Here is a 21930-nt window from a genome sequence, read left to right on the forward strand (position 1 = left end):
ATATACAATTATGCAATATACAAAAATAGCATTATTATGTCAGACACTGTCAATATCCTTCGGGCAGCCACGCGTCTATATTTAAAAATATAATAAAGACTCTTAATATTAATATAGCATTAATATAATAATGTGATATGATTAATGTGAACAAATATGGCCAAGCATAATGATGATTTAAAAAAAATAATAAATCTAAACACCGGAAAAGTATTTATGTAATTTATAGGTACAGTGCTTCCTCTACGGGCAGCAGTAACAGAGCTATTATAAGTATTACGGTGAGTAATGTAAGGTCCGCCTTCAGAGATTCATTTACGTGTGTTATATCGGCGCTAAGCTGAGCAGCATCGTCTTCATCATCACAGTTCAAATGAAGAAGTATGGCTGCACACTACAAATATGTCCCCATGTTTTAACCAGAGCCATGGTTAGGACACTTCCAAGCGGACGGAAGACTTTTTCACCATGAGGATCCACTGCAAGATTGTGGCGATCGCGGTATGTTTCGGAGTTTTTCTACTTTTGTACTTTTTCGGGGGGAACGCTGCGGACGAGCCGCCGCTGAACGAAGTTGCGAAAGAAAAACATTTTCAACCCTTCAATCATATCGAGGATGTAGCACCGGCGAAAGAAGCGAAACAAACCAACGAAAAGCCACAAAAACCACCGAAACTAATCCGCAAAGAGCCGAAGTTGAGCAGCAGAGGAGGAGGGGATGTCAACGCAAAGACTCGGTAGGAAATTCTTCAAGTGCAACATCATTAACAACAACCAGTTTGATCAAAGCTGAATGTATGTGTTCCAGATTGTGTTCAAGCTGAATATAATATAATGCAGTTTTTCCTCGTACTAAAGTTGATATATAGGCATCCTTTCAACTCCCTTCTGTGCACTTGATCAGTGCTTTAGTTTCTCAAGGGCATTTATGACCTCAGTGTGTTTTGCAAATCAATGCAAACGCATGATTTAATACCAATCCATAAATCACTGATCTTTCCCGAGTGTCAGCACAGCCAATCCAACCAGACAATGCTGTCAAAAGCCTGCTTTGACAATGGAGATTTAGGCAAGAATATCTTGCACTGATTGTGCAATTTTAATGTAACAAGAAGGAAACCATGCATGACACAATTTTTGCACTATCCTCCAGATTACCATGCACTAATGTCTTAAATCTTACCAGAGACCAGTGTGTGTTGCGCATGCTGCAAAGTCGAGTCCAAGAGCCCCCTGTGTGTATCTCAGCCACAATTATCTCAATTGTATTTTCATTATGGCTTTATTAAAAAGGTCACCTTGAATGCAGTTGCCTCGTTCCCAAAGGGTCTCAACAGAGGACAAATTCAATGATTGGTTGTGCTGAGTGAGTGTACACGCTCCCTTGTGAGTGGAGGATGGAGTAGTTTATTCATCAAGATGATCAGCCCTTTCCGAGACGTAATTAAAAGGAGCTGTCACATTCATCCTTTAAGTGCACTGGAGATTGGTTCATTTGTGTCAGTATTTTGATAGTGCAAAATCAATAATGTCAAGGTAGGCCAACTATAGACAGATGTCTTTTTAATAGTGTAAAATCAATCCTGCACTGAGGATGAGTTTAATATTCATTGCTTGTCTTCTTTCAGCAAGCATATGTTATCGCCCCTCTGACAGCTTCACATAAACGCCACTAATTGCAGTTGTGAGATATATCTCAAACCTTTAACCCTCCTGTTGGGTTTCCAGCAGTGATCCGTCTTGATGTCCACACCCCTGTGACTGCTCTCTGCTGATAAACCCACAATGCAAAGGGACAACGCAGCCACGGGGAAATTAGTTAAACAGATCCACCGTACAAACAGGAGGGATGAGAGGGTGTGATTTGGAAAACGCTCTACATGTTTAATTCCTGGCTCTCTATCCATCTCCGCGGAGGGGCAAAACCGTCTTGTCTCGTATGACCTGTTGTTTTATGTGGAAGTGATTAACTCTTCCGCACATTTTTACTTTAAGCTCATCCTCCAGACGTGCTTCCTGCCTTGTTGCTGCAAAACACACAAACGTGTCCCTGATGATACGTTTCATCACGAACTGGGGCCCGGAGGGGTTGTTTTGTCCCGAGGGCTCTAACAAACACAAACCTTTTGTTCCCAATCTCTAATTTCTAATTTTTCTATTTTATTATTAGCTAAGGTTGTATTATAAACAATAATCACCAACGAGTGAAAATTCCTTTGTGTACTTAAAGGGATAGTTCACCCCAAAATGAAAATTCTGTCATTAATTGCTTAGCCTCATGTCGTTCCAAACTCGTAAGACCTTCGTTCATCTTCGGAGCACAAATTAAGATATTTTTGATGAAATCCGAGAGCTTTCTGACACTGCAGTGACCGTAACGCAACTCCAATGTTCCCAGTCCCAGAAACGTAGCACGGACATCGGTAAAACAGTCCATGACATGAGTGGCTCAACATCAATTTTGCGAAGCTACAAGAATCCTTTTTGTGCGCCAAGAAAACAAAATTAACAGAATTTATTCAACAATTCTTCTCCCCGATTTACCATCTTCTGCCATTTTGGAGAGTACCAAGACACATGTGCGTGTTTTCCCCAGAACGTATTCAATGTAATCAGCGTTTTTTTAAGTTCGGCATGCGCACGCTTTCTCCTGGACGTAAACAATGCTGATTGAAGTCATGTGGTCATGATGTACTTCATTTATTGCCTATGTTTAGCTTTTTACTTCTGGGGATTGTATTTAGGCTTAAATTTATGAAAGTTTTTTTAATTTTTATGAACATAAGTTACATAACATGTAAGAATCCTATGGAAACAATATCACAATGGAAAAATCTATTGGGTTTTTGTCAAGGGAACCAGGGTGATGTGATCTTCCATGTTGGCCAACAAAAAATACATTATCACTACACTGTTTTAATCGAAATAATATTGGCCATTATTGACTTTGATTGTGTAGACATTGTATGGGCATTTTTCTAAATATCTTTTTTTATTCCATAGATCAAAGTAAGTCATACAGGTTTGTAATGACATGATGGTGAGTAAATGATGACAGATTTTTTCTTTTAATACAACTAAGTAAAATTATGCTGAGGTAACAAACGTGCAGCTGTACATTCATGTTTCTTTCGCACCCTTTTCCAAAAGAACCTGCTTTACTGGAAAGCTGGGTGCTTATAACACCTCTGTTGCGTTTTGCCAAAACCGGAAAACACCGCTGCACACGTTCCTGCAGCACCTAGGAATAAGTGTCTACTAACTGTCAGACGAATGGCTCGCTCTGTCATCTGTAATGCAGCTATGACTGGAGGCAACTGCCGCGTGGCAGCTACATTATATGAAGCCATAAACATGTCCCGGAGGAAGACTAAGAACCCTCCATTTGTGTGTCTTTCTCTCTTTATCACAGTTTCTACACGGAACACAGATATCTCTCCATTGTCACTCGTGCCTTTTTCAATATGTTGATTCCTCCCCTGCGATCTTTATCTTTTAGCCTAGAGCACTCTAACGTTTCAATTCAGGTTTTAAAGTCAGAGTGCCATGGAACAGCTGGCTCTGCCAGGACAGGCATGCAGACATTCTGAAGAAGGGAAAAGTGCTAATAATTTTGACAGTTTATGGAGTGTGCTGCATAGCTCTAGAAAAAAGCACTCACTGAATTCCATGCACGCAGCCTTGCAGGCCTGGATTGAATAAGCCATCATATTTGTTCTAAACGAGTGTTTTAGCCTAAAATGAATTGAAATTATGCTGGACTTCATGCTGAATTGTAGGATTGTGTGAAGCTTTGGTGGTTTGTGCGTTGTGCACATTACAGATCTGCTTTATGCCAGCTTATTGTAATTTTCTGTTCATGCCATGCTGTCCAGTGGGACAGATAATTGGATGAAAAACATTCGCCTGCTTCACGAAATATTAAAGCAATTACAGTTGTGAAGTTACTTTTTTATTATTACATAAAAAAAAAAAAAGTAAGCAGTGCACAAACAATGAATACTGTCTTCTGATTATAAATATTGCAAGTATCTATGACATTAATATCAAAGTTACTTTTGTTGATGTTGCATAATCAATTGTGCAGCCAATTTATGTAAGAAGTAATAAATTGTTGCACTAATTTGAATGCATCCAAACATAAAACAGATTTGTTCAAAATCAAAACTTAAGGGAAGAGAGATATTTATAGTTCACAATGAAGTTCCACCTTGTACACAATATAAATTAATTTTCATTAATTTTTTGCGTTGATTTCATATTGCTCGTCTGTTTCACTTATCTGTGATCAACTGTATTGCTCAACAAGGAATCATCAGTATCAGCCTTAAAACTGTTTTAGGAACTTTTACTCAATAAGGAGTGCATTATTTAATCGCCTTCTCAGAGTCTGAATGTTTCCAGATGTGTCCACTCAGCCTGCAAGAATTTTTATAAGCTCAGAATCTCATTAGAAATGGTACCAAATTCAGTAGAGTATTGGTCATATGCTCAAAACGTTATGAGCAAAGCATAAATGCCTCTCAGTGTTGGACAAATGATTGAAAAAATGAAAAGAATAAATAGTTTGATATCATTCAGCAATTCCTGTTGCTTAATTTGCAGTGCTGTAAACAAGGAAAGCTTTTCCACAGGAAACCACAGCCATCAAAGCAGATTCTACAGTCTTTTGTGATACTAGTCAGAAAAATCAGAAAACTTTCAGGTCTGAAAATATCCCTTTTGTCTGTGGATCACTTGAAATGAGAGCAAGAGTGTTTGCACGTCCTTGGCTTAATGGAAGCTCTTTGATGTCTGTCTGAAAGGCTGCGTGCTTTTCTTGTGGTATGAATTTGTTTCCTCGACCAAAGCTTTGGATAAATGGAGGACTTTTTTCCCCAGAGGTCGTCTCTTGGGTAGAGCTTAGAGGGTTAGAGAGCTTACTTCTCTGGAGTGATGGAGACTCACCACACCAATAACAATTATGTTTTGGTGACTCAAGACAAGGAAATGTGTATTCAAGTGAAACACCGGGTCATGGCGAAAAGAGTGCTACTCGTCTACATGTTTAATGTCTCCTGTATTAATTTCTTTGAGAAATGAAGATGAAACTTCTACAGGTGACATCTTTCATTTGAGTTATCTTTAATATAAATAATTTGATATTTTTATTAAATTAAGTTTGCCCTTGTGTACTCCCATCAAGTTACTTGCAAGCTGGTCTGTCTCTGACTCGGATTTGTTTATCCTTGAATCATTTACAAGAGGTTCTCAATGTGCCAGAGGAACCGTGTGCAGGATAAGGAATATTTCACCAGTGTGTCGTCTCATGGTTTGACCTAGCTGATTCCTGCCAGATGTTTTTGTTGTTGATGTCACAGTTTGGATGAGTTTTGATTGGAAGGTTTTATTGTTTTGTTTTGTTTTTTTCTTTACCTCTAGGCAGAAAAGTGAGGTGGGGCGGCCTGGGTCAAAGGTCACACAAGCAGAGGATGTCATGCACCTGGCAGTGGTGGCTTGTGGGAACCGTCTAGATGAAACGCTCAACATGGTGAAATCAGCACTGCTCTTCAGCATAAAGAAGATCAAATTTCACATTTTTGCAGAGGAGGACCTGGCCGAACAATTTGAAAAAGGGGTGAGAGCATGTCCCATGATTCTTTCATCTTTTCTGTGGCCACCTGAGGTTTTGAGGTAATGTCTAGCAGACTGGTGACCTAATTTATTTATTTTTTAAACCGTGATTTGAGTATCTACACTTATCTAAGGGATATCTTTATTCTCAGAAAAGCAGTGCAGTGGGTAACTGAATTTTAGTTCCTACTGAAAAGAACATCTTGCTGGCTCTCCAGCTATTTAATCTCTGCAGTGGGCTATATTTTACCTCAGACAAAGCTTCATCCCCTAACTATGCAGTTCTCTTGGACCGAAAAAATCTGGCACAGATTTCAGGCTTAATTTTGTGTATGATTGCTTCACTCTTTTCCTTTAAAATCTAGATGTAATATTCCAGTATAACTTATAGGGTTGTAAATATTTGCTTTTTTGATAATGATTCAGTTTGATTACTTTTTTTTTTTTTTTTTTTTTTTCTCAGTTGATTTATTATTTTGGTACAATTCACAGTTTTTTCAGTGCTTTGCTAAGGCAGACTTACAGTTATTATCACTTATATTTGGGGTTATGGACCTTTTGCAAACCTCCAATAAAATCACCATTGCTCTTGTTCAGGTGATATTTTTTATGTGATTATAATTATTGTTTATAGTAATTCTAATTGAATATTATGATGAATGTCTTTTTACATCCTTAGTAACTGGCTATACAGTTTGTACCCAAGATGTCTTATTGTATTTAAACAGGCCTTTGACAGAAATCCTGATTGTCAGTTTTATTGTACTAGTGGTTTGTGGTAACCCTCAGACAATGTCAGGCTAACCCTGAAAACCAGTCTGGTAAGAAAGGTAATGTGAGAAACCTCTGTGCATACATCTATCGATCTCTTGCTCTTAACGCATTAGAGTGATCTTTCGTCACAGTCCTAATCGTTTGCAGTGTTTCTCTCACCGTTATTGAAAATAGCAGTACATTGTTTTTTACGCTTAGACAGCCGATGCTTTTTGAGAAGTGCCCTCTGGCCTAGAACTGATCTTGATCTAGTCATGCACCATATTGCTGGAGATAAAGAAACTGAAGGCTTTGTAGAGCAATAGAGAAGGAATGCAATGTCATGTTTGTTATTCAAAAGGTTTCCTCACTATTTTTCTACAGCCTTTTCAGCAGTTGTTATTTGGTAGTTCTTAACTGGTGGGTTATGACCCTTAAATGGATTGCAGGTCTGTTCTAATGGGGTCGTGGATGGCTGGAGAAAAATAATGCCTAAATGAGAATTAAAAAATGCAACCAACTGTATAATCACGGATGGTTAGGATTGGAAAAATAAGATGATTTTTAACATTCATAAGAACTGGAAAAAATGCTTTAAATGTGTTTTGATGTTGACATGCATTTAAACAAATTTACACAGTTAAATATAAATTTAATTAAAATGAAATGTACAATAAAATACTGTCAGGTTTACAGTCAATTGGTATTATGGCTAATAATAAAAATGTATTATTTGTATTAATTTTTGTTATTTATTTACCCTGAGTTTGGTTCATGTGTTGCATTTTGAAAATGTTTTCTGATTCTGAATAATTTTGCATATTGCTTGGCCTTTGCAGTTTTTGGTGATATTAATACAAATCTTTTTTTTTTTTTGCCATTGTGTACAACAGGGGTGTTCAATCCTGGTTCTTGAGGGCCAACATCCTGCAGAGCTTAGCTCCAACTTGTCCCATCATACCTCCCTGGAATATTGTAGCAATCCTGAAAACCTTGATTACTTTGGTTTAGGTGTGTTTAATTGAAGCCTGAGCTAAACTATGCAGCACATTGGCCATCCAAAGGCAGGATTGGACACCCAATCCCTATGATAAGCAGTTTTAGTACTGTATTGGATTGTTTCTTAATGCCTAATGTAAAGTCTAGGTTGTGAAGTAAAGCCTGCATGAACCAGAGGTGGTTTATTCTTTACCTTGATATAATATTTGTCTAAGTTAGCAAAAAAACATAAAATTACACACAGGTTCGTGCCAAAGCAGGGAAAATTGACCTTCAAGATGTTAAAAACATGTCATGTCTAACAATATGGGTAGGCATCTTTGCTCAAGGGCACCCCCACCTACAATTCCTGCTGGACCTGAGACTCGAACACTTTAGGTTACGAGTCCGACTCTCAAACCATTAGGCCATGACTTCCCCACCAAAATGGCATTCTATAAATCACAATTCTTACAAATATTACAAAATGTTGCTGTTTTTAAAGAATTGGTATAGGTTTCCTCACTAACTTCTCTTCGCTGCCACCTGTAAGGAATAGATATGCGGTTTAATGAAGACTGACAGCCATGACATGGACTGATTCTTTCAATTTCCTCTCACAGTTCAGTCAGTGGCCTCAGACGGTGTCCTCCAGGTTTTACTACAGCATATATCCAATCACCTTCTCTGTGGGGAATGCAGACGAATGGAAGAAACTCTTCAAGCCATGTGCTGCCCAGAGGCTGTTTCTTCCTGTAGGTTCCTGCCGCTGTTTAAAGTTCTCTCTTCATTTGTTTGTTTTGCACCTCACCACACCGACTGTAACCAAGTATTCCTCTGATATCAGGTTATCCTGAAAGACGTGGACTCTCTGTTGTATGTGGACACAGATGTTCTCTTTCTCCGGCCTATGGATGACATCTGGAAGTTTCTGAAGGCTTTCAACAGCACTCAGCTAGCTGCCATGGCCCCAGAGCACGAGATCCCTAAGATCGGCTGGTATAGCCGCTTCGCAAGACACCCCTTTTATGGAGTCACAGGGGTCAATTCAGGGGTCATGCTAATGAACCTCACACGGATTCGTAGCACTCTGTTCAGGGTGAGGAACAATAGAATTGACTTGACTTTTTTTTTTTTTTTTTCACTTGCCCAAACTTCAGAGGTCCAAAATCCACATTTTAAAGTTCAAACACTAGAGGCACTGAAATATCAGTACCAGTGTTCAGCTAATATTAGAGATTTTTTATTTATTAATATCAGCCGATATTTACACTTAATTAATAAAAAAACCCACTAATAATTAATAACAATGTGAAGTGTAATCTTTAGCAAATTTTAAAATAAATATCTATTTTTATACTATACCTCATATTGCTGTTCTAGCAAATTATTGATTATAGTTTTTTTGCTTTATTTTTAATTTATTTCGACATCATAAAAGTTTGAATGCCTTCCATTTATTGGTTGTATTACTTAAATAATTATCATCAGTATCAGCTAGAATTTTAATATTGATGTATCTCTTTTTAAATACTTTTTTTAATACTTTTTTTTTTCAAACAGAAAATACTTGAGTTTGTGAATATTTTAGATTTCACATTTTTTGCTGTACTATATTTTTGTGCTTGATTATTACTAGATATTGCCAGTGTTTTCCTTGTGTGGTTTATATCTCTTGGTAGTGGGCTGAGGCTTTGGCGTTCAGATGTCTTCTGAGGTTTCTTTGCGCACTTAAACCCCTTTAACCTCGGGCTGTTTTTAGTAGGCAGTGATGGAAGTCTACTGATTGCCATCCGTCGAGAGCGAGTGGGTGACAGCAGCCTGGATTAGCATATTTCTGTAACTCTGCTAGAAGTGTAATTTCCAACCCAAGCACATTTTCAAGGCTGTCTGAGTGGACAAAAAGGAAATTTCTTCTTCTGGAAAAAACCCCCTCAATTTCCATATCAACAGCTGTCTGAAAAGTGGCTGCCAGACTCACTGTTGAGGAAAATAACCTGCCACTATTGATTTTACAGAACAGCATGATCGCCAGCGGTCTGTCATGGGAAAATCTGCTTCACCCTCTCTATCAGAAATACAAGAACCACATCACATGGGGAGACCAAGACCTCCTCAACATCATCTTCCACTACAATCCAGGTACAAGACATGCTTGATTATGATGTGTAATTTGACAACACTAGCAAAAAAGTACTATGGTAATGCAGTGGGTTTTTTGGACACGTACCATGGTATTTTTTGAAGTACCGTGGAGTATGCTGTAAATACAATGGTATATATCAAAATACCTCGGTTTTACTGTGTTTTCTGGACATGTACTACTAATAATACCATGTTTTTGGAAATGTGCCACAGTAATACCATGCCTTTCTTAAAATAACTTCAAGTATCTTGCAAATACATACATTTAAATCAAAATACCTTGATTTTAGCATGTTTTTTGGAAATGTTCCATGGTATTTTTTTAAACGCCTTTGGCGTATCCTGTAAATACAAATAGGTATGTTTCAAAATACATCGTAATACATGTACTATATTAATGCCATGTTTTTTGTCCATGTGCTATGGTATATTTCAAAATACTTTGGTTTCAGACATGTACCATCACAATGCTATGATCAAAAGGACTTTGTACATACTGTGGTCAATATCAAAATACACATTAGTAGCATGTTCTTGCACATGTAACATGGTGCATATATGAAAGTATCACCATCTGATACCATTACTGAACCTTAAAAAAGTAAGAAACCATTTCTTACTCAAACATAAGAGACGTTTTCTGAGTGCATCTTTGAAACTGGCATAGAAATCTGTCTACTGTCTTTATTTTTGTTGTTTTGCACTCTAGAGTGTTATAGCACTAATTTTTTGCTTGAGGCTTAAATCCAATTTGAAAAGCAATTTTACTTATGTTACTTGTGAAGCCCTTGCAGCATTGTATCATTAGCATCTTAACTAAACTTTCGAACTGTGTTTGCTATTTCTAATGCAGAGCAAGAAGACAGCTTCCATGTATTTTTTCTCAGAAAATCAAAAAGATCTGATGTCACAAGAAAAAAATTTTTCAGCTCTCTTTCCTCGTCCTCCTGAAAGTTGTCATTTTATCTGTTTTTTTTTATAGAGATAAGGCTCTTTTGTGTAGGTAAATACTTCTATTGACTGGAACAGGTGTGACAGATACTGGCAGGTGCAGTTATTAAGGTCTCTGGATTGGTGAGACACTTGGCAAGCATAGTGTTTGTTTGACAACTCTAATGGAACGGGTCCAAAAGATTAGACCAACCACAAACAAAAATGAAGACACTAAGCGCATGTGTTGCATGGGTATGTTATTTGCAATTTGGATAAAATGTTGAATATTTGTCTTTGTGTCTGCAGAGTGTCTGTACATATTCCCATGCCAGTGGAACTACAGGCCAGATCACTGCATGTATGGAAGCAACTGCAAGGCTGCGGAGGAGGAGGGGGTGTCTATTCTTCATGGTAACCGTGGTGTGTACCATGACGAGAAGCAGCCCGCCTTCAGAGTCGTGTATGATGCCATACGTGAGGTGAGCTGCCACTGTCTCTTCAGGAGACAACTGACAATGTGTTTTATTCAGCAAGTTTGTGTTATATGGATAAAAAAATGATAGTAATGACTTCAAAAAATAAAACTTAGATTTTTTTTAATGAATAAAAAGTAAAAAAAAACAGAATTTATTCAAAGAAAATATATCACAGGTTCCAAAAAATAATATTAAGCAGCACAACAGTTTCAACACTGATAATAAATCAGCATATTAGAATGATTTCTGAAGGATCATGTGAGACTGAAGACTGGAGTAATGGCTGATGAAAATTCAGCGCTGCATTTTTTTTTTTTTTTGATCAAATAAATACAGCCTTGATGAGCATAAGAGACTCCATTAAAAATCTTACTGATTCCAAACTTTTGAACGGCACACACATTCATGTAATAAACTGGACACAAAACACCCCCATAGCACCACACTAAAAACATGTGAGAACACCCTACCAACCACATAGCAACGCCCTGGCGTTTCATAAAGTGTAAAAGCCTAGTGTTGCATTGTACATTGAATCTCTCCTTGAAGGCTAATAGCAGGAAAGTGTCTCTTCAAGAGGAAGCTTTTTGTATGGTTGAGTCACATGGGCCCTCTGCTGTTCAGAATTCAGTCAAATATGAAATGTGGACCTTGTTCATTTTGCCTCAACAAATAACACTTTGAAATGTAATGTATTTAATTTTCTCTTTCAGTATCCTTTTGAGGAGAACTTGTTCCAGTCTTTGTTTTACCCTCTTCAGACTAAGTTCCTAGACACAGTTAACACCCTTTGTGGAAGGATACCACAAGTGTTCCTCAAACAGATCGAGAAGACCATGAGGGCAGTTTATGAGAAAAAAGTGGTGCGCCATGTCCGACTGCCACGCGAGTAATGAGCCTCGACTGCGTTTCAGTATCACAAGGAAGAATCTCGGCCTGCTGCTTGGATCAGAGCGATCTTTTTCATCAAAGACGAGCAATGCCAGAAGCAAGCTACATTTGGTCCATTAGGCACAGTATGAGATTCAGTATGAGTTGGAGATTCAAGCTGGAACAATTTTTTTTTTTTTGAGCAGACGTTTTGGTCTGCTGGATGGAAACAGCAATGCAGGATGAATGCAACACTAGCGAAACCATCAACACTCTTGAGAGAGAGTAGTGAGCATATGCATTGAGTGTCTCCAACTGTGGGTAACCAACCACTTGAATGTTCCTGAAAGAACATGAGAGACTCGTTGGCAAAGCTGTTTTTAGCCAATCCAAAAAGATGGATTCAGAGCTGTTTATTTACAACTGTGTTGTACCATTTTACAGCATCTAGTTCATTACGCAATTGGAGCATTTGTGTCTCACTTTATCTAATTCTTGTATTTAAGTGGCTGCACCAATTTGTTTGTGCATTCTGCTGCTTAATAGCATGAGGTAAGGCTTTGCTTTCAAGCCACAAAAATGAATGTAGCACGCAGAAACAACCAAAGAGAACTAGCCTGTAGAGCTCAGTAAGATATATATTCAGTTTAAGCACAGTCCTAATGGTGGATGTTCACACTGTTTACATTGAAGATGTCTTGTTAGTAAGAATAGAAAGGGGCCTGATGTTGGAATGTTGTCATTGGGATTTGAATTTTAATATATGTATAGAGAATTTCACGAGGAAACCTTTGGCCTTTTGTGAGAATTACAATTAAGTCTGTTGTCCTGTATATTGATACGACAAGCCTATTCTGATGGACATAATGAAATTGATGTTGAATTTGTGGTGGAATGTTTTTTTTAAGGTAATCTGCAACAGTTTGTGAGAGCTACGCAAAAGGTCCAAGTGTTCAAGTATTTTTAGCAATATTCAGTCCAGTCAAGTTCAAAGAAAACATTTTGTTGTTTTACCCTGTTTGTTAGGAGTTTGATTTTCTGCCATAGTGGGATTGAACTAATATGATCATTTAAAATAAATCATATGTGCTGATTAGAAAGGTTTATACATCATAACAGTATGATATACATAAAAACAAAACTATAAAACCATACACATGTACAGTTAAGTGCACTTTGTAATAAATGCAAAGTATGATCAGTTTACCCATTTCTTAAAAAAAAAAGTCTGAAATCATTTTTAATTTTGTGTAACCACCACCTGTTAATTTGTTGACTGCTTCTGTGTGAAAGTATGGACGCCATATAGAAAGCAAGAGTGTGTTGTGATGTGTGATTTGATGTGTTCATTAGCACAATGTGCTTAATTATATGTGTGACCGGTTTCCAGCCTGCTGTCACTGGTCTGGGATCAGTGATGACATTTCTTTAACTCCGCGGTCTCAAACTCAATTCCTGGAGGGCCGCAGCTCTGCACAGTTTAGCACCAACCAGCTCCAAATCACACCCGCTCAGAAGTTTCTAGTGATCCTGAAGAGCTTGATTAGCTGGATCAGGTGTGTTTGATTAGGGTTGGAGCTAAACTGTGCAGAGCTGTGGCCCTCCAGGAATTGAGTTTGAGAACAATTAACTGGAGACTCTTATACATCTCATGTTATCTCTGTGTGAAGAGATGCACCAGCGATGTTCATTGTATCCAGTCTGCTTTTCTGTCTTTCTGAATGTCTTACAATGTATGTATTGTTGTCCTTTTTATACAAAAGTGTGGATGTCAGAAATGTAATAAATATGCATTTAATATTGATTTAGCTTTGTCTCACAATTATTTTTGCATTATATTTACAGTGGTGGCCAAAAGGAGACATTGCCACAGTTCGTCTGGATTTAGTCTGTCTCCGTTTTTTTCATGTCATTCCAGACAGACTGGATGATGAGATCAGGGGCCGGTTGCATAAACGGTTTAGACTAGTCTTAAAAAGTTAGTCACCTAATGTTTTTTTTCTTCAAGACTGGGCATAACTTTTTAAATTCAGTTATGAAAAGGTAGATTGGTCTTATTTGTATTGGGAAAAGTAAGACTGATTACCCCTTGGCAACTGCTAGTTGGTCAAACTAGTTCTTAAGGCACAGTCTTCACATGGTGGCTAAGTTTATGCAACTGGCCCATGAGATCTCTGTGTGGAGCACTGGCTGTTGTCAAACTCCTTGTGCAATCAAAAATCTCACTGGATTATTACAGTTAATGGCAAAATGAATGTTTTGAAATGTAAACTTGTATTTCCTATGGACACGCAACAGCAAATTATAGAAATAACAGACTTAAAACCATTTTTAGCTGGTGAAAATACTAGTGTTTAATCATTTTGGCCGCCACTGTATCTATTATAAACATATATTTCCATAATACAACCTCATGATCTTCAGACAGTATTTTCCCAAGCAACTCTTCATAATTAGTTTCATTAAGAATGTTTTAATACTCTAAATTACAAACATTGTTATACATTATAATATTAGTTTGGTATTTTGGTCTGGTTGCTACAGTAAATTTTGTAGGTGGAGAAAACAACAGAGCAGACATTTTACACTAAGTAGGTTAAAATTGAGATGACTCATACTTGCTTTTAAATAAACGTGAAGATGATAAATAGGCTAATAAATCCAGCCAGACTGCACACGAAATTCAAAACCTATTGAATCTGCCAAAACAGCATTTATGGGCATACATTTGTTCGAAACTCCAGCTATTGTGCTGTCTACATAGGCAGCTCACTAGATTTTGAGGCACATTTCCAAAACTCTTTACGCCTACAACGCCCCAAAAATGATGTCTTGGTAGGTAAGCAGCTGACAAGGTTTGAGACACAGCCATGCTATTGCGCAACAGTCAGCACTCCAGAAAAGACACGGCCGGCAGTGACGTCGCAGACGCCGCCATATTGAAATGTTTCTCCTCTCCTCCTCTTCTTCACTGAGCTCAACAGCAGCCATCAGCTCTCGCTTTCCGACTGGAGACAGGGACAACAACGCAGACATGGAGATAGACACTCTTCTGGAAGCTCTTAAAGGTACCCGGTTGTGTGTTGAGGTGGTCTGCGTGAGTTTAGAGAGGAGTTATATGTGCTTATAAGCTGATAGTGAGTTAGCTAATGTTAGCATGGCCTGTAGCTAAATGGCTTTTCCTGTTTTTCGAGGTCTGTTGTGTGTTAAGAGCAGATGAACAGGTCTCTTTTCCTATTTTATGACTTCTATCACTTTTTTGGCCAAAACGACGGGTTAGTTAAGTAATTCGTTAATAAATAAGAGTAAAGACTATTGTTGATTGAGATAACTAGTTAGTGGTTTGGGATGATCTAGAGTTGATTTGAGTATATTACACAACTGGTTATTCAGTGTTAACTCTAAATTAGTGAATAATAAAGTCCGATTTTCTTGATAAGTTTTCTTTATAACGTGATTTTTTTGGGGGCATTTACACCTTGATTGAAGTTGTACTACTCAGTTATATGTTCTAATTTTATATGTTCTAACTTTAATAAAAGCATGCATATTATTCCAAGAGCGATTATAGATTAGTTTATAGACTAGTTGTCTAAATAGTTGTAGAAAATAAAATGCTGATTTTGGAGCTTGAATATGACCTTAACCTAGGTGCACTGCAGTTGTTCTCATTTAAAATGTGAGATATAGTTAAAAAATGCTAGAATGGACTAACTAGATTTCGAATGGAGGGTATTTTAAAGTTTGTAGTTGCTTGGACTGCATCCAGTACAGATGTTTATATGAAACCATAATGCGATCTTATTATTATGTTTGTTGCAGATTTCGACAAGAAGGTGAAGAAAGAGTCATCTCTGGTGTTGGATCAGTTTTTGTGCCATATTGCGAAAACCGGGGAAACCTTGTAAGTACCTCCAGATATCAGTGGGTGATCTAAGAGGGGCATTGGAACCCCCTTTACCTTTGTGTGACCCCTTTTTCAGTGGTTTGTTTAAAATCATAACTACTTTTCTAGGTAACACCACAAGGTGGTTTATTGCACTACCACAGCACTTTTGGTTTTGTTCCAAAACACACTGAACCTTGTACTGATCTACTAGATCTGCTTTAGACGACCTGTTCTCATTTCATGAAGTAATTGTGAGAATACATAGTCAGGTGCATATCAGAAGATCGAATCCCTGTATGTCTCTGGAATACCTGCTCCTGATTGGTCAGTAGAGTTCTGTGGTCAATTATTTTTGCATAATGATCACTGAACTGTGTGGCAGTGTTTATTTGATCCTACATAGTTGTTAGTTTCATATCTCTCATCACTCTGGTCTCTTCACGCATAAAACAATTTTAACTGAATCAATTTTCAAATAAAAAAATTCTGTGCTCATTTATTTGGTTGGTAGCCATGTCATGACCGGCGAATGTTGTCCCTTACAAAGTTTAGCTGTCTAGGAGTTACTAATGCTTAATATTGTTGCCTTTTCAGGGTGTCCTGGTGTCAGTTTAAAAGCTACTTCATATTCAAACTGGAGAAAGTAATGGAGGATTTCCAAGCATCGGCCCCAGAACAGCGAGGGCCGGCTAATCCCAATGTAGAGTCGGTTCCTTTTGAAGAAATGAAGGATAGAATTCTTAAGATAGTGAATGGATACAATGGGTGAGTAGTGTGGTGCTATCACCAGTTTTCCTTTCAGAAAAGCACTGTGTTTGTTCCGGTCTCTTTACCCCCAGAGCAAGTGTGCCATCTTCTGGCTTTTGAATATAACCTAGCCTACACTGTTGTGGAGGATACAGCAGCTAATTCAAACATTTTCTTTATCCAGGATCCCATTCACTATCCAGCGCTTGTGTGAGCTGCTCACTGAACCTAAGAGGAACTACACAGGGACAGAGAAATTTCTCAGAGGGGTAGAGAAGGTTAGTATGTGATGCATTATTCAGTTTAAGAACTAATCGGGCCAGATGGATGCTATTTAGTTGAATGTAGTGGTGCACTTTCTATAAAATACTTTGAGGAATCTTTTTCACCCTGTTCTTATTCCCAGTATGTTCAGTTTGTATTTTTATTCCATGTGTTCCATCCGAAGTCAGATGTGAAATATTATTACTTGCTATCTTTGACTTCCATAAAGGCACCCTGTTGATTTATGGTCACTTGTATTTGTTTTGCAGGTGTGATTTATAAATCTAGAGGATCGTTTACAGTGTTTTACACACTTGTGTCTTCAAATGTTTGCTGAAGGGGTTTTATTACCATGTGTTGGAGGAACTTTGACACATCAATGTGTTTTATGTGCTTGCGTGATTTTATTACAAATCAAGGCCCACATTTTAGTCCAACTTAAAGATTCACTCATACATTTTCTCATATAGGAGGTAGTAAATTAATTTGCATTGTTTGTTATTGATACTGAATGATTTCTCTCTTCATCAGAATGTGATGGTGGTCAGTTGCATTTATCCTACATCTGAGTAAGTAATTACTCTTTACTATTAAAATGTAAAGTTGCTACATATTAATTAAACACTTAGATAACTTAAATCTATTGCTGGCCTCTTTGTAGGAAGAATGGCTGCAGTGGTATCAACAGAATGAATGGAGTCATGTTGTCAGGGAATGCATCTGCCTTTACAGAAAGGTGAGGAAAGTATATGGAGGTCAGGACTAGTCATTTAAAAACAATAAGCATAAACTTGATTTCCCTCTATATTACAGGAAAGTAAATGGTCCAGGAACGCCCAGACCATTAAACAGACAGAAACACTCCATGTCCAGTTCACTGGCCACAAATGGCCTTCCAGACAGTACAGAAAACAAAGAGACAAACACAGCACAAGGACACAGCAAATCGGCCAGGTAGGCTAAATTTGCCATTGTATCTCATCTCATCTGATCATCACTCAAAACCAGAGATGGTAAACAGCAAAAATGAAATGCCAATGTCAATGAACATGTTCACTTATCTTTCACATGATGTGTGTATCATGTATCATATCTATATAAATGCATCATTCGTTCAATATATCTTTGTCTTCCAGTGATGCATCTGTATCAGGCGTTGGCGGGCCTCTTGGCAGCTCTGTAAAGAACAAACACTTAGATGACGAGGAAGATGAGGGGATGGAGGCAGAGGAACATGAAGTAAAAAGGCTGAAATTCAACCAGGATGGCAATGATGAAGAGGATGAAGATGAAGTAGACCAGCAGGTTGTCGAGAGACCGAGATCTACATCAACTAATAGCTCCTCAGATAAGTCAGAAGATGCTGAATCACCGTCATCCATGTTGCAGGAGGGGAGTGAGGAAGAGGAGGAAATTAAACCTCATGGATCAGCTGGAGGCTCTGAGGACCAAGGTATCATCATCCTCCCCCCCCCTTCTTTTAGGTTGTTTACACACTACATAAAGCACTAACATGATCTGTTCTTTGCTAACATAGAGCCTTCCAGCACACAGTCCGAGTGTCCTGTGGCAGATTCCAGAGAGGCTTTTACTGAGCGAGAGGTTCCCTGTGGCTCTGATGACTCTTCAGAAGAGCCCAGCGATATGGACCAATCAGAGCAGAGAGCCCCAGCAGGCGTGGCCTCTAGCCCTGAGGTGAGAGAAGGGGAGGAGCCAAGCGAGCAGGTCAGCAGCAGTAGCACTGATGAAAATGCCTCTGGACCCACATCCAGCAGCAGTAGCGTAGAGTCACCCACAGAGGGCGACTGTGGGTCAGGGGCCCTGGACTCGGAGAGCGCAGAGGAGGAGCCAATGGAGCAGGACTAGAAGTCTGCAGACTCAACAATATCTGAGTGCTTTTGTGGAGATTAAGACGACACACATTTAAGTGGCCTTCCACAAAGGCCATCAGAAGCAACATCCAACCTACCGCCATGCGCCTTTTGGTCCATAGTCAACCTAACTTCTCCAACCTCCCCAACCGGACACTTTATGCAGATGTACATAGGATTTTATTGCTGAAGTGAGTCTTTTTTACAGGTTTTTTTTTCTCTCCCCTTAATTGCATTCATGTCATTGGTTTCTGCTTGTCTGTTTTGTCACACAACTTAAAGCGGTTTGACTGAAGTTTTTTGATGTCTAGTAATCACACTGTCAACTGAAATCACTAAAAAGCTAATTAAAGAAATATTCACAGTTAAATACAAGTTAAACACTACACAGCTGTAGCATTCCTTTGGTTACTACAGGAAATTCCAACTCAGAAAAAGCAAAAGTGGAAGTTGCTTACTCAGACTTTTATAATAAATTTATTTCAGAGCAAAAATATGTTGTCATAATTTACAGCATGGCTGTTGTTAAATCTTAACTTGTATTTAACCATGAATATTTCTTTTAAAATTTAAGTCTTGGTTCATGAGATTTTAATCTGTATCCAGTCTTGTTCTTAGATTTGAGTCAGCTAGGATGTGTCTGCTCTGCATTGGTGTATTAATATTTTAGTCACCTAGTGTCAAGCATCAGGGCAGTGGAGTTTATCGTCCTGCTCTCTCTGAAGACCCATAACTGGCTGCTGTTCAGGTTACGTTCCAAGCAAATACAAGCCATAGCTATCTTTGTTCTGTTAAATGATTCAAGCCTAGCGTAACATTGTTTCTTTCTGGTCGTTTGTGTGTAACTGACGGGATGTAAAATCTCTTCTCACTTTTGTATTCTTGTGCGGTCTGCTCTGCATTGAAAGTGAGTGGTTTATGTCAGGTACATTTACCTCTTGATTCATACCGATTTCATGACTCACGTTAATTTATACCAGCAATTCAATCTCCTGTTTTATGAGAAGTTTTGGTTGTTGTTGTTTTGGCAGGTGGTTGTTGACTGCTCTGACTAGCTCAATTACAGTGTCATTTGTGGCAGTCCAACCCCAAGTTGTCTCACCGATAACAGCTGGCTGCTGTTTTGCAGCTGTGTGTTTTTGATATTTAGAATTTTTAAATTTCTGTAAAGTAGTGTTTTGTAGAGCATTGTGTTCACTGCCTTTTGTGCATCCATATATAATTGTATAATTTCTTTTTTTTTGGTGTATTACTGAATGCGTGTGATTTCAATACAGTATTCAGACGAAGCAATAAATGTTATTGTTTTAAATGTTTGGAAGACCCTTTAATTTGTCAAACATATTTCTGCAGCTGAAATTCCAAAATGTTTGTTTCTTGTTCTGTCTGTTTTTTTTATTTCATTTACCATTGACATGTTTAAGGTAAACTTGATTTTTATGTAAAGGTGTTCCTATGATTTCATGATCAAAGACTTTATGATATTCAGGTTTCTAGATGTCTTTAAATCTGTGGGATTATTTTTACCTATTTTATTGAAATCAAAAGCCTGATCATTTCGAGAAGTAATAACACAACTATCCTCAACAAGCCACACTATTTGATGTGTTTTTCAAGTTCACTGTTTGTGCTGTGGATGAGTTTTACTCCAAAGTTTAATGCTTGGTGAGCACCACTAACTTGTAGGATGTCATTCATAGGAGGATTATCGTTACATAACGTCTCTTATGCTTTCATCTGGGCCTTTTCATAATCCTTAATCATGTTCCTCAAATTAATACATGCCTACTAATTCATTTTGCTGTTATTAAGCTCTTGCACAAATTTTTCTGCTTCATTTCCCAAATACAAGTTTCCTTTTCTTATGTCCCAGTCATATGTCTAACAGGCTCCTGCTGACACAGAACAATGATTTCTGCAAGTTCTTTCAAGAAAGGAAAGCTTTATTTCACCTGTCTGGCAGGCTAATTTCAGAGTCGCATGAGTATGATCTACTGAAATTTACCCAGCCCTCTCAGAGGAAATAAAAAGTGGATTTCTGCCATGATGCGTGGCAAGAGGTTACATTTAACTGTCGTCTTTGAACACTCGTCTCTTGGGAAATAAGCCTGCATGCTATGGGAATAGAAACAAGTCTTAAGTAAATTAATTGTAATTTGATCCACGGGACAGCGAACTGAAGTACTTATTAATAGTGATGAAGTTGAGTGACTATTAAGAAGTAGCTCAGCTAAAAGAATACTTTCTCAGGATCTAAAATATAAAAAAATGTTGTACATAGGTAAAATATCATGCCAATATGTTCAGGTCATCTTTAAATCAAGAGAAAAATATTTTCCTTTAAAATGAAAATTAAGCCTATCTTTCAGACTATTCTTTGCAGTAACAACGCAAATAATTCATCTATTATCATTATGCAGTATTTTTTCTCGGTAAAAATTAAATGAACTCTTAGCATTAAAAGCTGCACAACAATAAAATGTGCTCAATTGTCAAAATGCAAAAATGAGGATAAGCAACCTAAAAGTAGGATTCATTTTTTGATATGTTTGCTTATTTCTTTTATTTTCGTGGTGAAATATGACCTTGGCATGGGTTTCATGAAATTCACCCATACAGTATATGGTTGCTCGATTGTTCATTACAGCCAAAAAGCTGTATTATTTCATCAAACATTGTGTGCCAACTGCCAAGGACTCATTACTTTGGGATAAAGAGGGTAAATAAGCACAATAATGTCAGATTTGCATGAGAAAACATCGCCATGTCGTAAACATGATCTGAAACACAAAGTTAGCACACTTATGGTAAGCTGATGCATTGACAATGTGAGCATTATTGACGTTTTCCTGCACTCTTAATTGTTGGTCTGCCCCAATGTCATAACTCGAAATAAGACTTAATAAAGCAGAGAGTGGCCTGTTATTTACAAAGCTCAGGACAAAACAGATGTCAGTCTTAATGTTATTCACTGGGTTACAGGATATTAGTGGTCAGATATTGGGGATTGACTCTTTACTCCTTCTGTATAACCAATCAGGCCAATTCATAATTTGCAATTACCACAAGCCCACTTCATAAAACGCATGTCTAATTTTATATTATTCCCAACAGAGGACGTGTTAAAAGTGTCTGAGACTTAGACTAATGAAAAGTGTTCAAACGTTTGGCTGCTGTGGGGAAGTGGTCCTGCAGATCTTATTCTAAAGAGGAGGTCTTTATCTTGTCACGAGGACCAAATAACAAAGGCAAAAGTGTGTTGATCATGAATGCACTGGGCTGTTAGATGTTGTTTGCAACATCTAACAGCACAGTTGTTTGCATGAAATAAAAATGGACTATTTACTTATTTAATGCAGGTTTTGGTCTTGTTGTGAACAATTTATCAGTG

At 37.9% G+C, this 21930-nt stretch overlaps 2 protein-coding genes across 3 annotated transcripts; both read left to right on the forward strand.

Annotated features, from left to right (window-relative positions):
- The first annotated feature begins 297 nt into the window (after positions 1–297).
- On the forward strand, positions 298–13577 carry LOC306879034 (glucoside xylosyltransferase 2-like). 2 transcript variants are annotated; one of them, XM_079431713.1, is made up of 8 exons: positions 298–737; positions 5422–5617; positions 7968–8099; positions 8192–8443; positions 9363–9486; positions 10729–10901; positions 11612–13157; positions 13376–13577. In XM_079431713.1, the coding sequence occupies exons 1-7, from the start codon at positions 469–471 to the stop codon at positions 11789–11791; spliced, it is 1326 nt and encodes a 441-aa protein (XP_079287839.1). In that variant the 5' UTR covers positions 298–468; the 3' UTR covers positions 11792–13157; positions 13376–13577. The 2 variants fall into 2 exon arrangements, with proteins under 2 accessions (XP_079287839.1, XP_079287838.1); XM_079431712.1 differs by having other exon boundaries at positions 11612–13207; positions 13376–13571.
- A 1093-nt stretch (positions 13578–14670) lies between these two features.
- Positions 14671–20602, forward strand: ppp4r2b (protein phosphatase 4, regulatory subunit 2b). Its single transcript, XM_079431710.1, has 9 exons — positions 14671–14836; positions 15591–15672; positions 16252–16422; positions 16589–16682; positions 17200–17237; positions 17330–17404; positions 17482–17622; positions 17805–18121; positions 18206–20602. Exons 1-9 carry the CDS (start codon positions 14713–14715, stop codon positions 18532–18534), a joined length of 1371 nt encoding a protein of 456 aa, XP_079287836.1. The 5' UTR covers positions 14671–14712; the 3' UTR covers positions 18535–20602.
- The last annotated feature ends 1328 nt before the right edge of the window (positions 20603–21930 follow it).

This window comes from Barbus barbus (genome assembly GCF_936440315.1).
Source record: "Barbus barbus genome assembly, chromosome: 13".
Lineage (NCBI taxonomy): Eukaryota > Metazoa > Chordata > Actinopteri > Cypriniformes > Cyprinidae > Barbus > Barbus barbus.

What these genes read in the sequence shown, in the direction of transcription:
- LOC306879034 (XM_079431713.1), top strand. Translation starts at nt 469, where the DNA reads ATGAGGATCCACTGCAAGATTGTGGCGATCGCGGTATGTTTCGGAGTT. An exon ending in CCGAACAATTTGAAAAAGGG is followed by an intron (nt 5,618 to 7,967) that starts GTGAGAGCATGT and finishes TTCCTCTCACAG; the next exon opens with TTCAGTCAGTGGCCTCAGAC. An exon ending in CATCTTCCACTACAATCCAG is followed by an intron (nt 9,487 to 10,728) that starts GTACAAGACATG and finishes TTGTGTCTGCAG; the next exon opens with AGTGTCTGTACATATTCCCA.
- ppp4r2b (XM_079431710.1), top strand. Translation starts at nt 14,713, where the DNA reads ATGTTTCTCCTCTCCTCCTCTTCTTCACTGAGCTCAACAGCAGCCATC. An exon ending in TGCATTTATCCTACATCTGA is followed by an intron (nt 17,238 to 17,329) that starts GTAAGTAATTAC and finishes GCCTCTTTGTAG; the next exon opens with GAAGAATGGCTGCAGTGGTA. An exon ending in TGGAGGCTCTGAGGACCAAG is followed by an intron (nt 18,122 to 18,205) that starts GTATCATCATCC and finishes TTGCTAACATAG; the next exon opens with AGCCTTCCAGCACACAGTCC.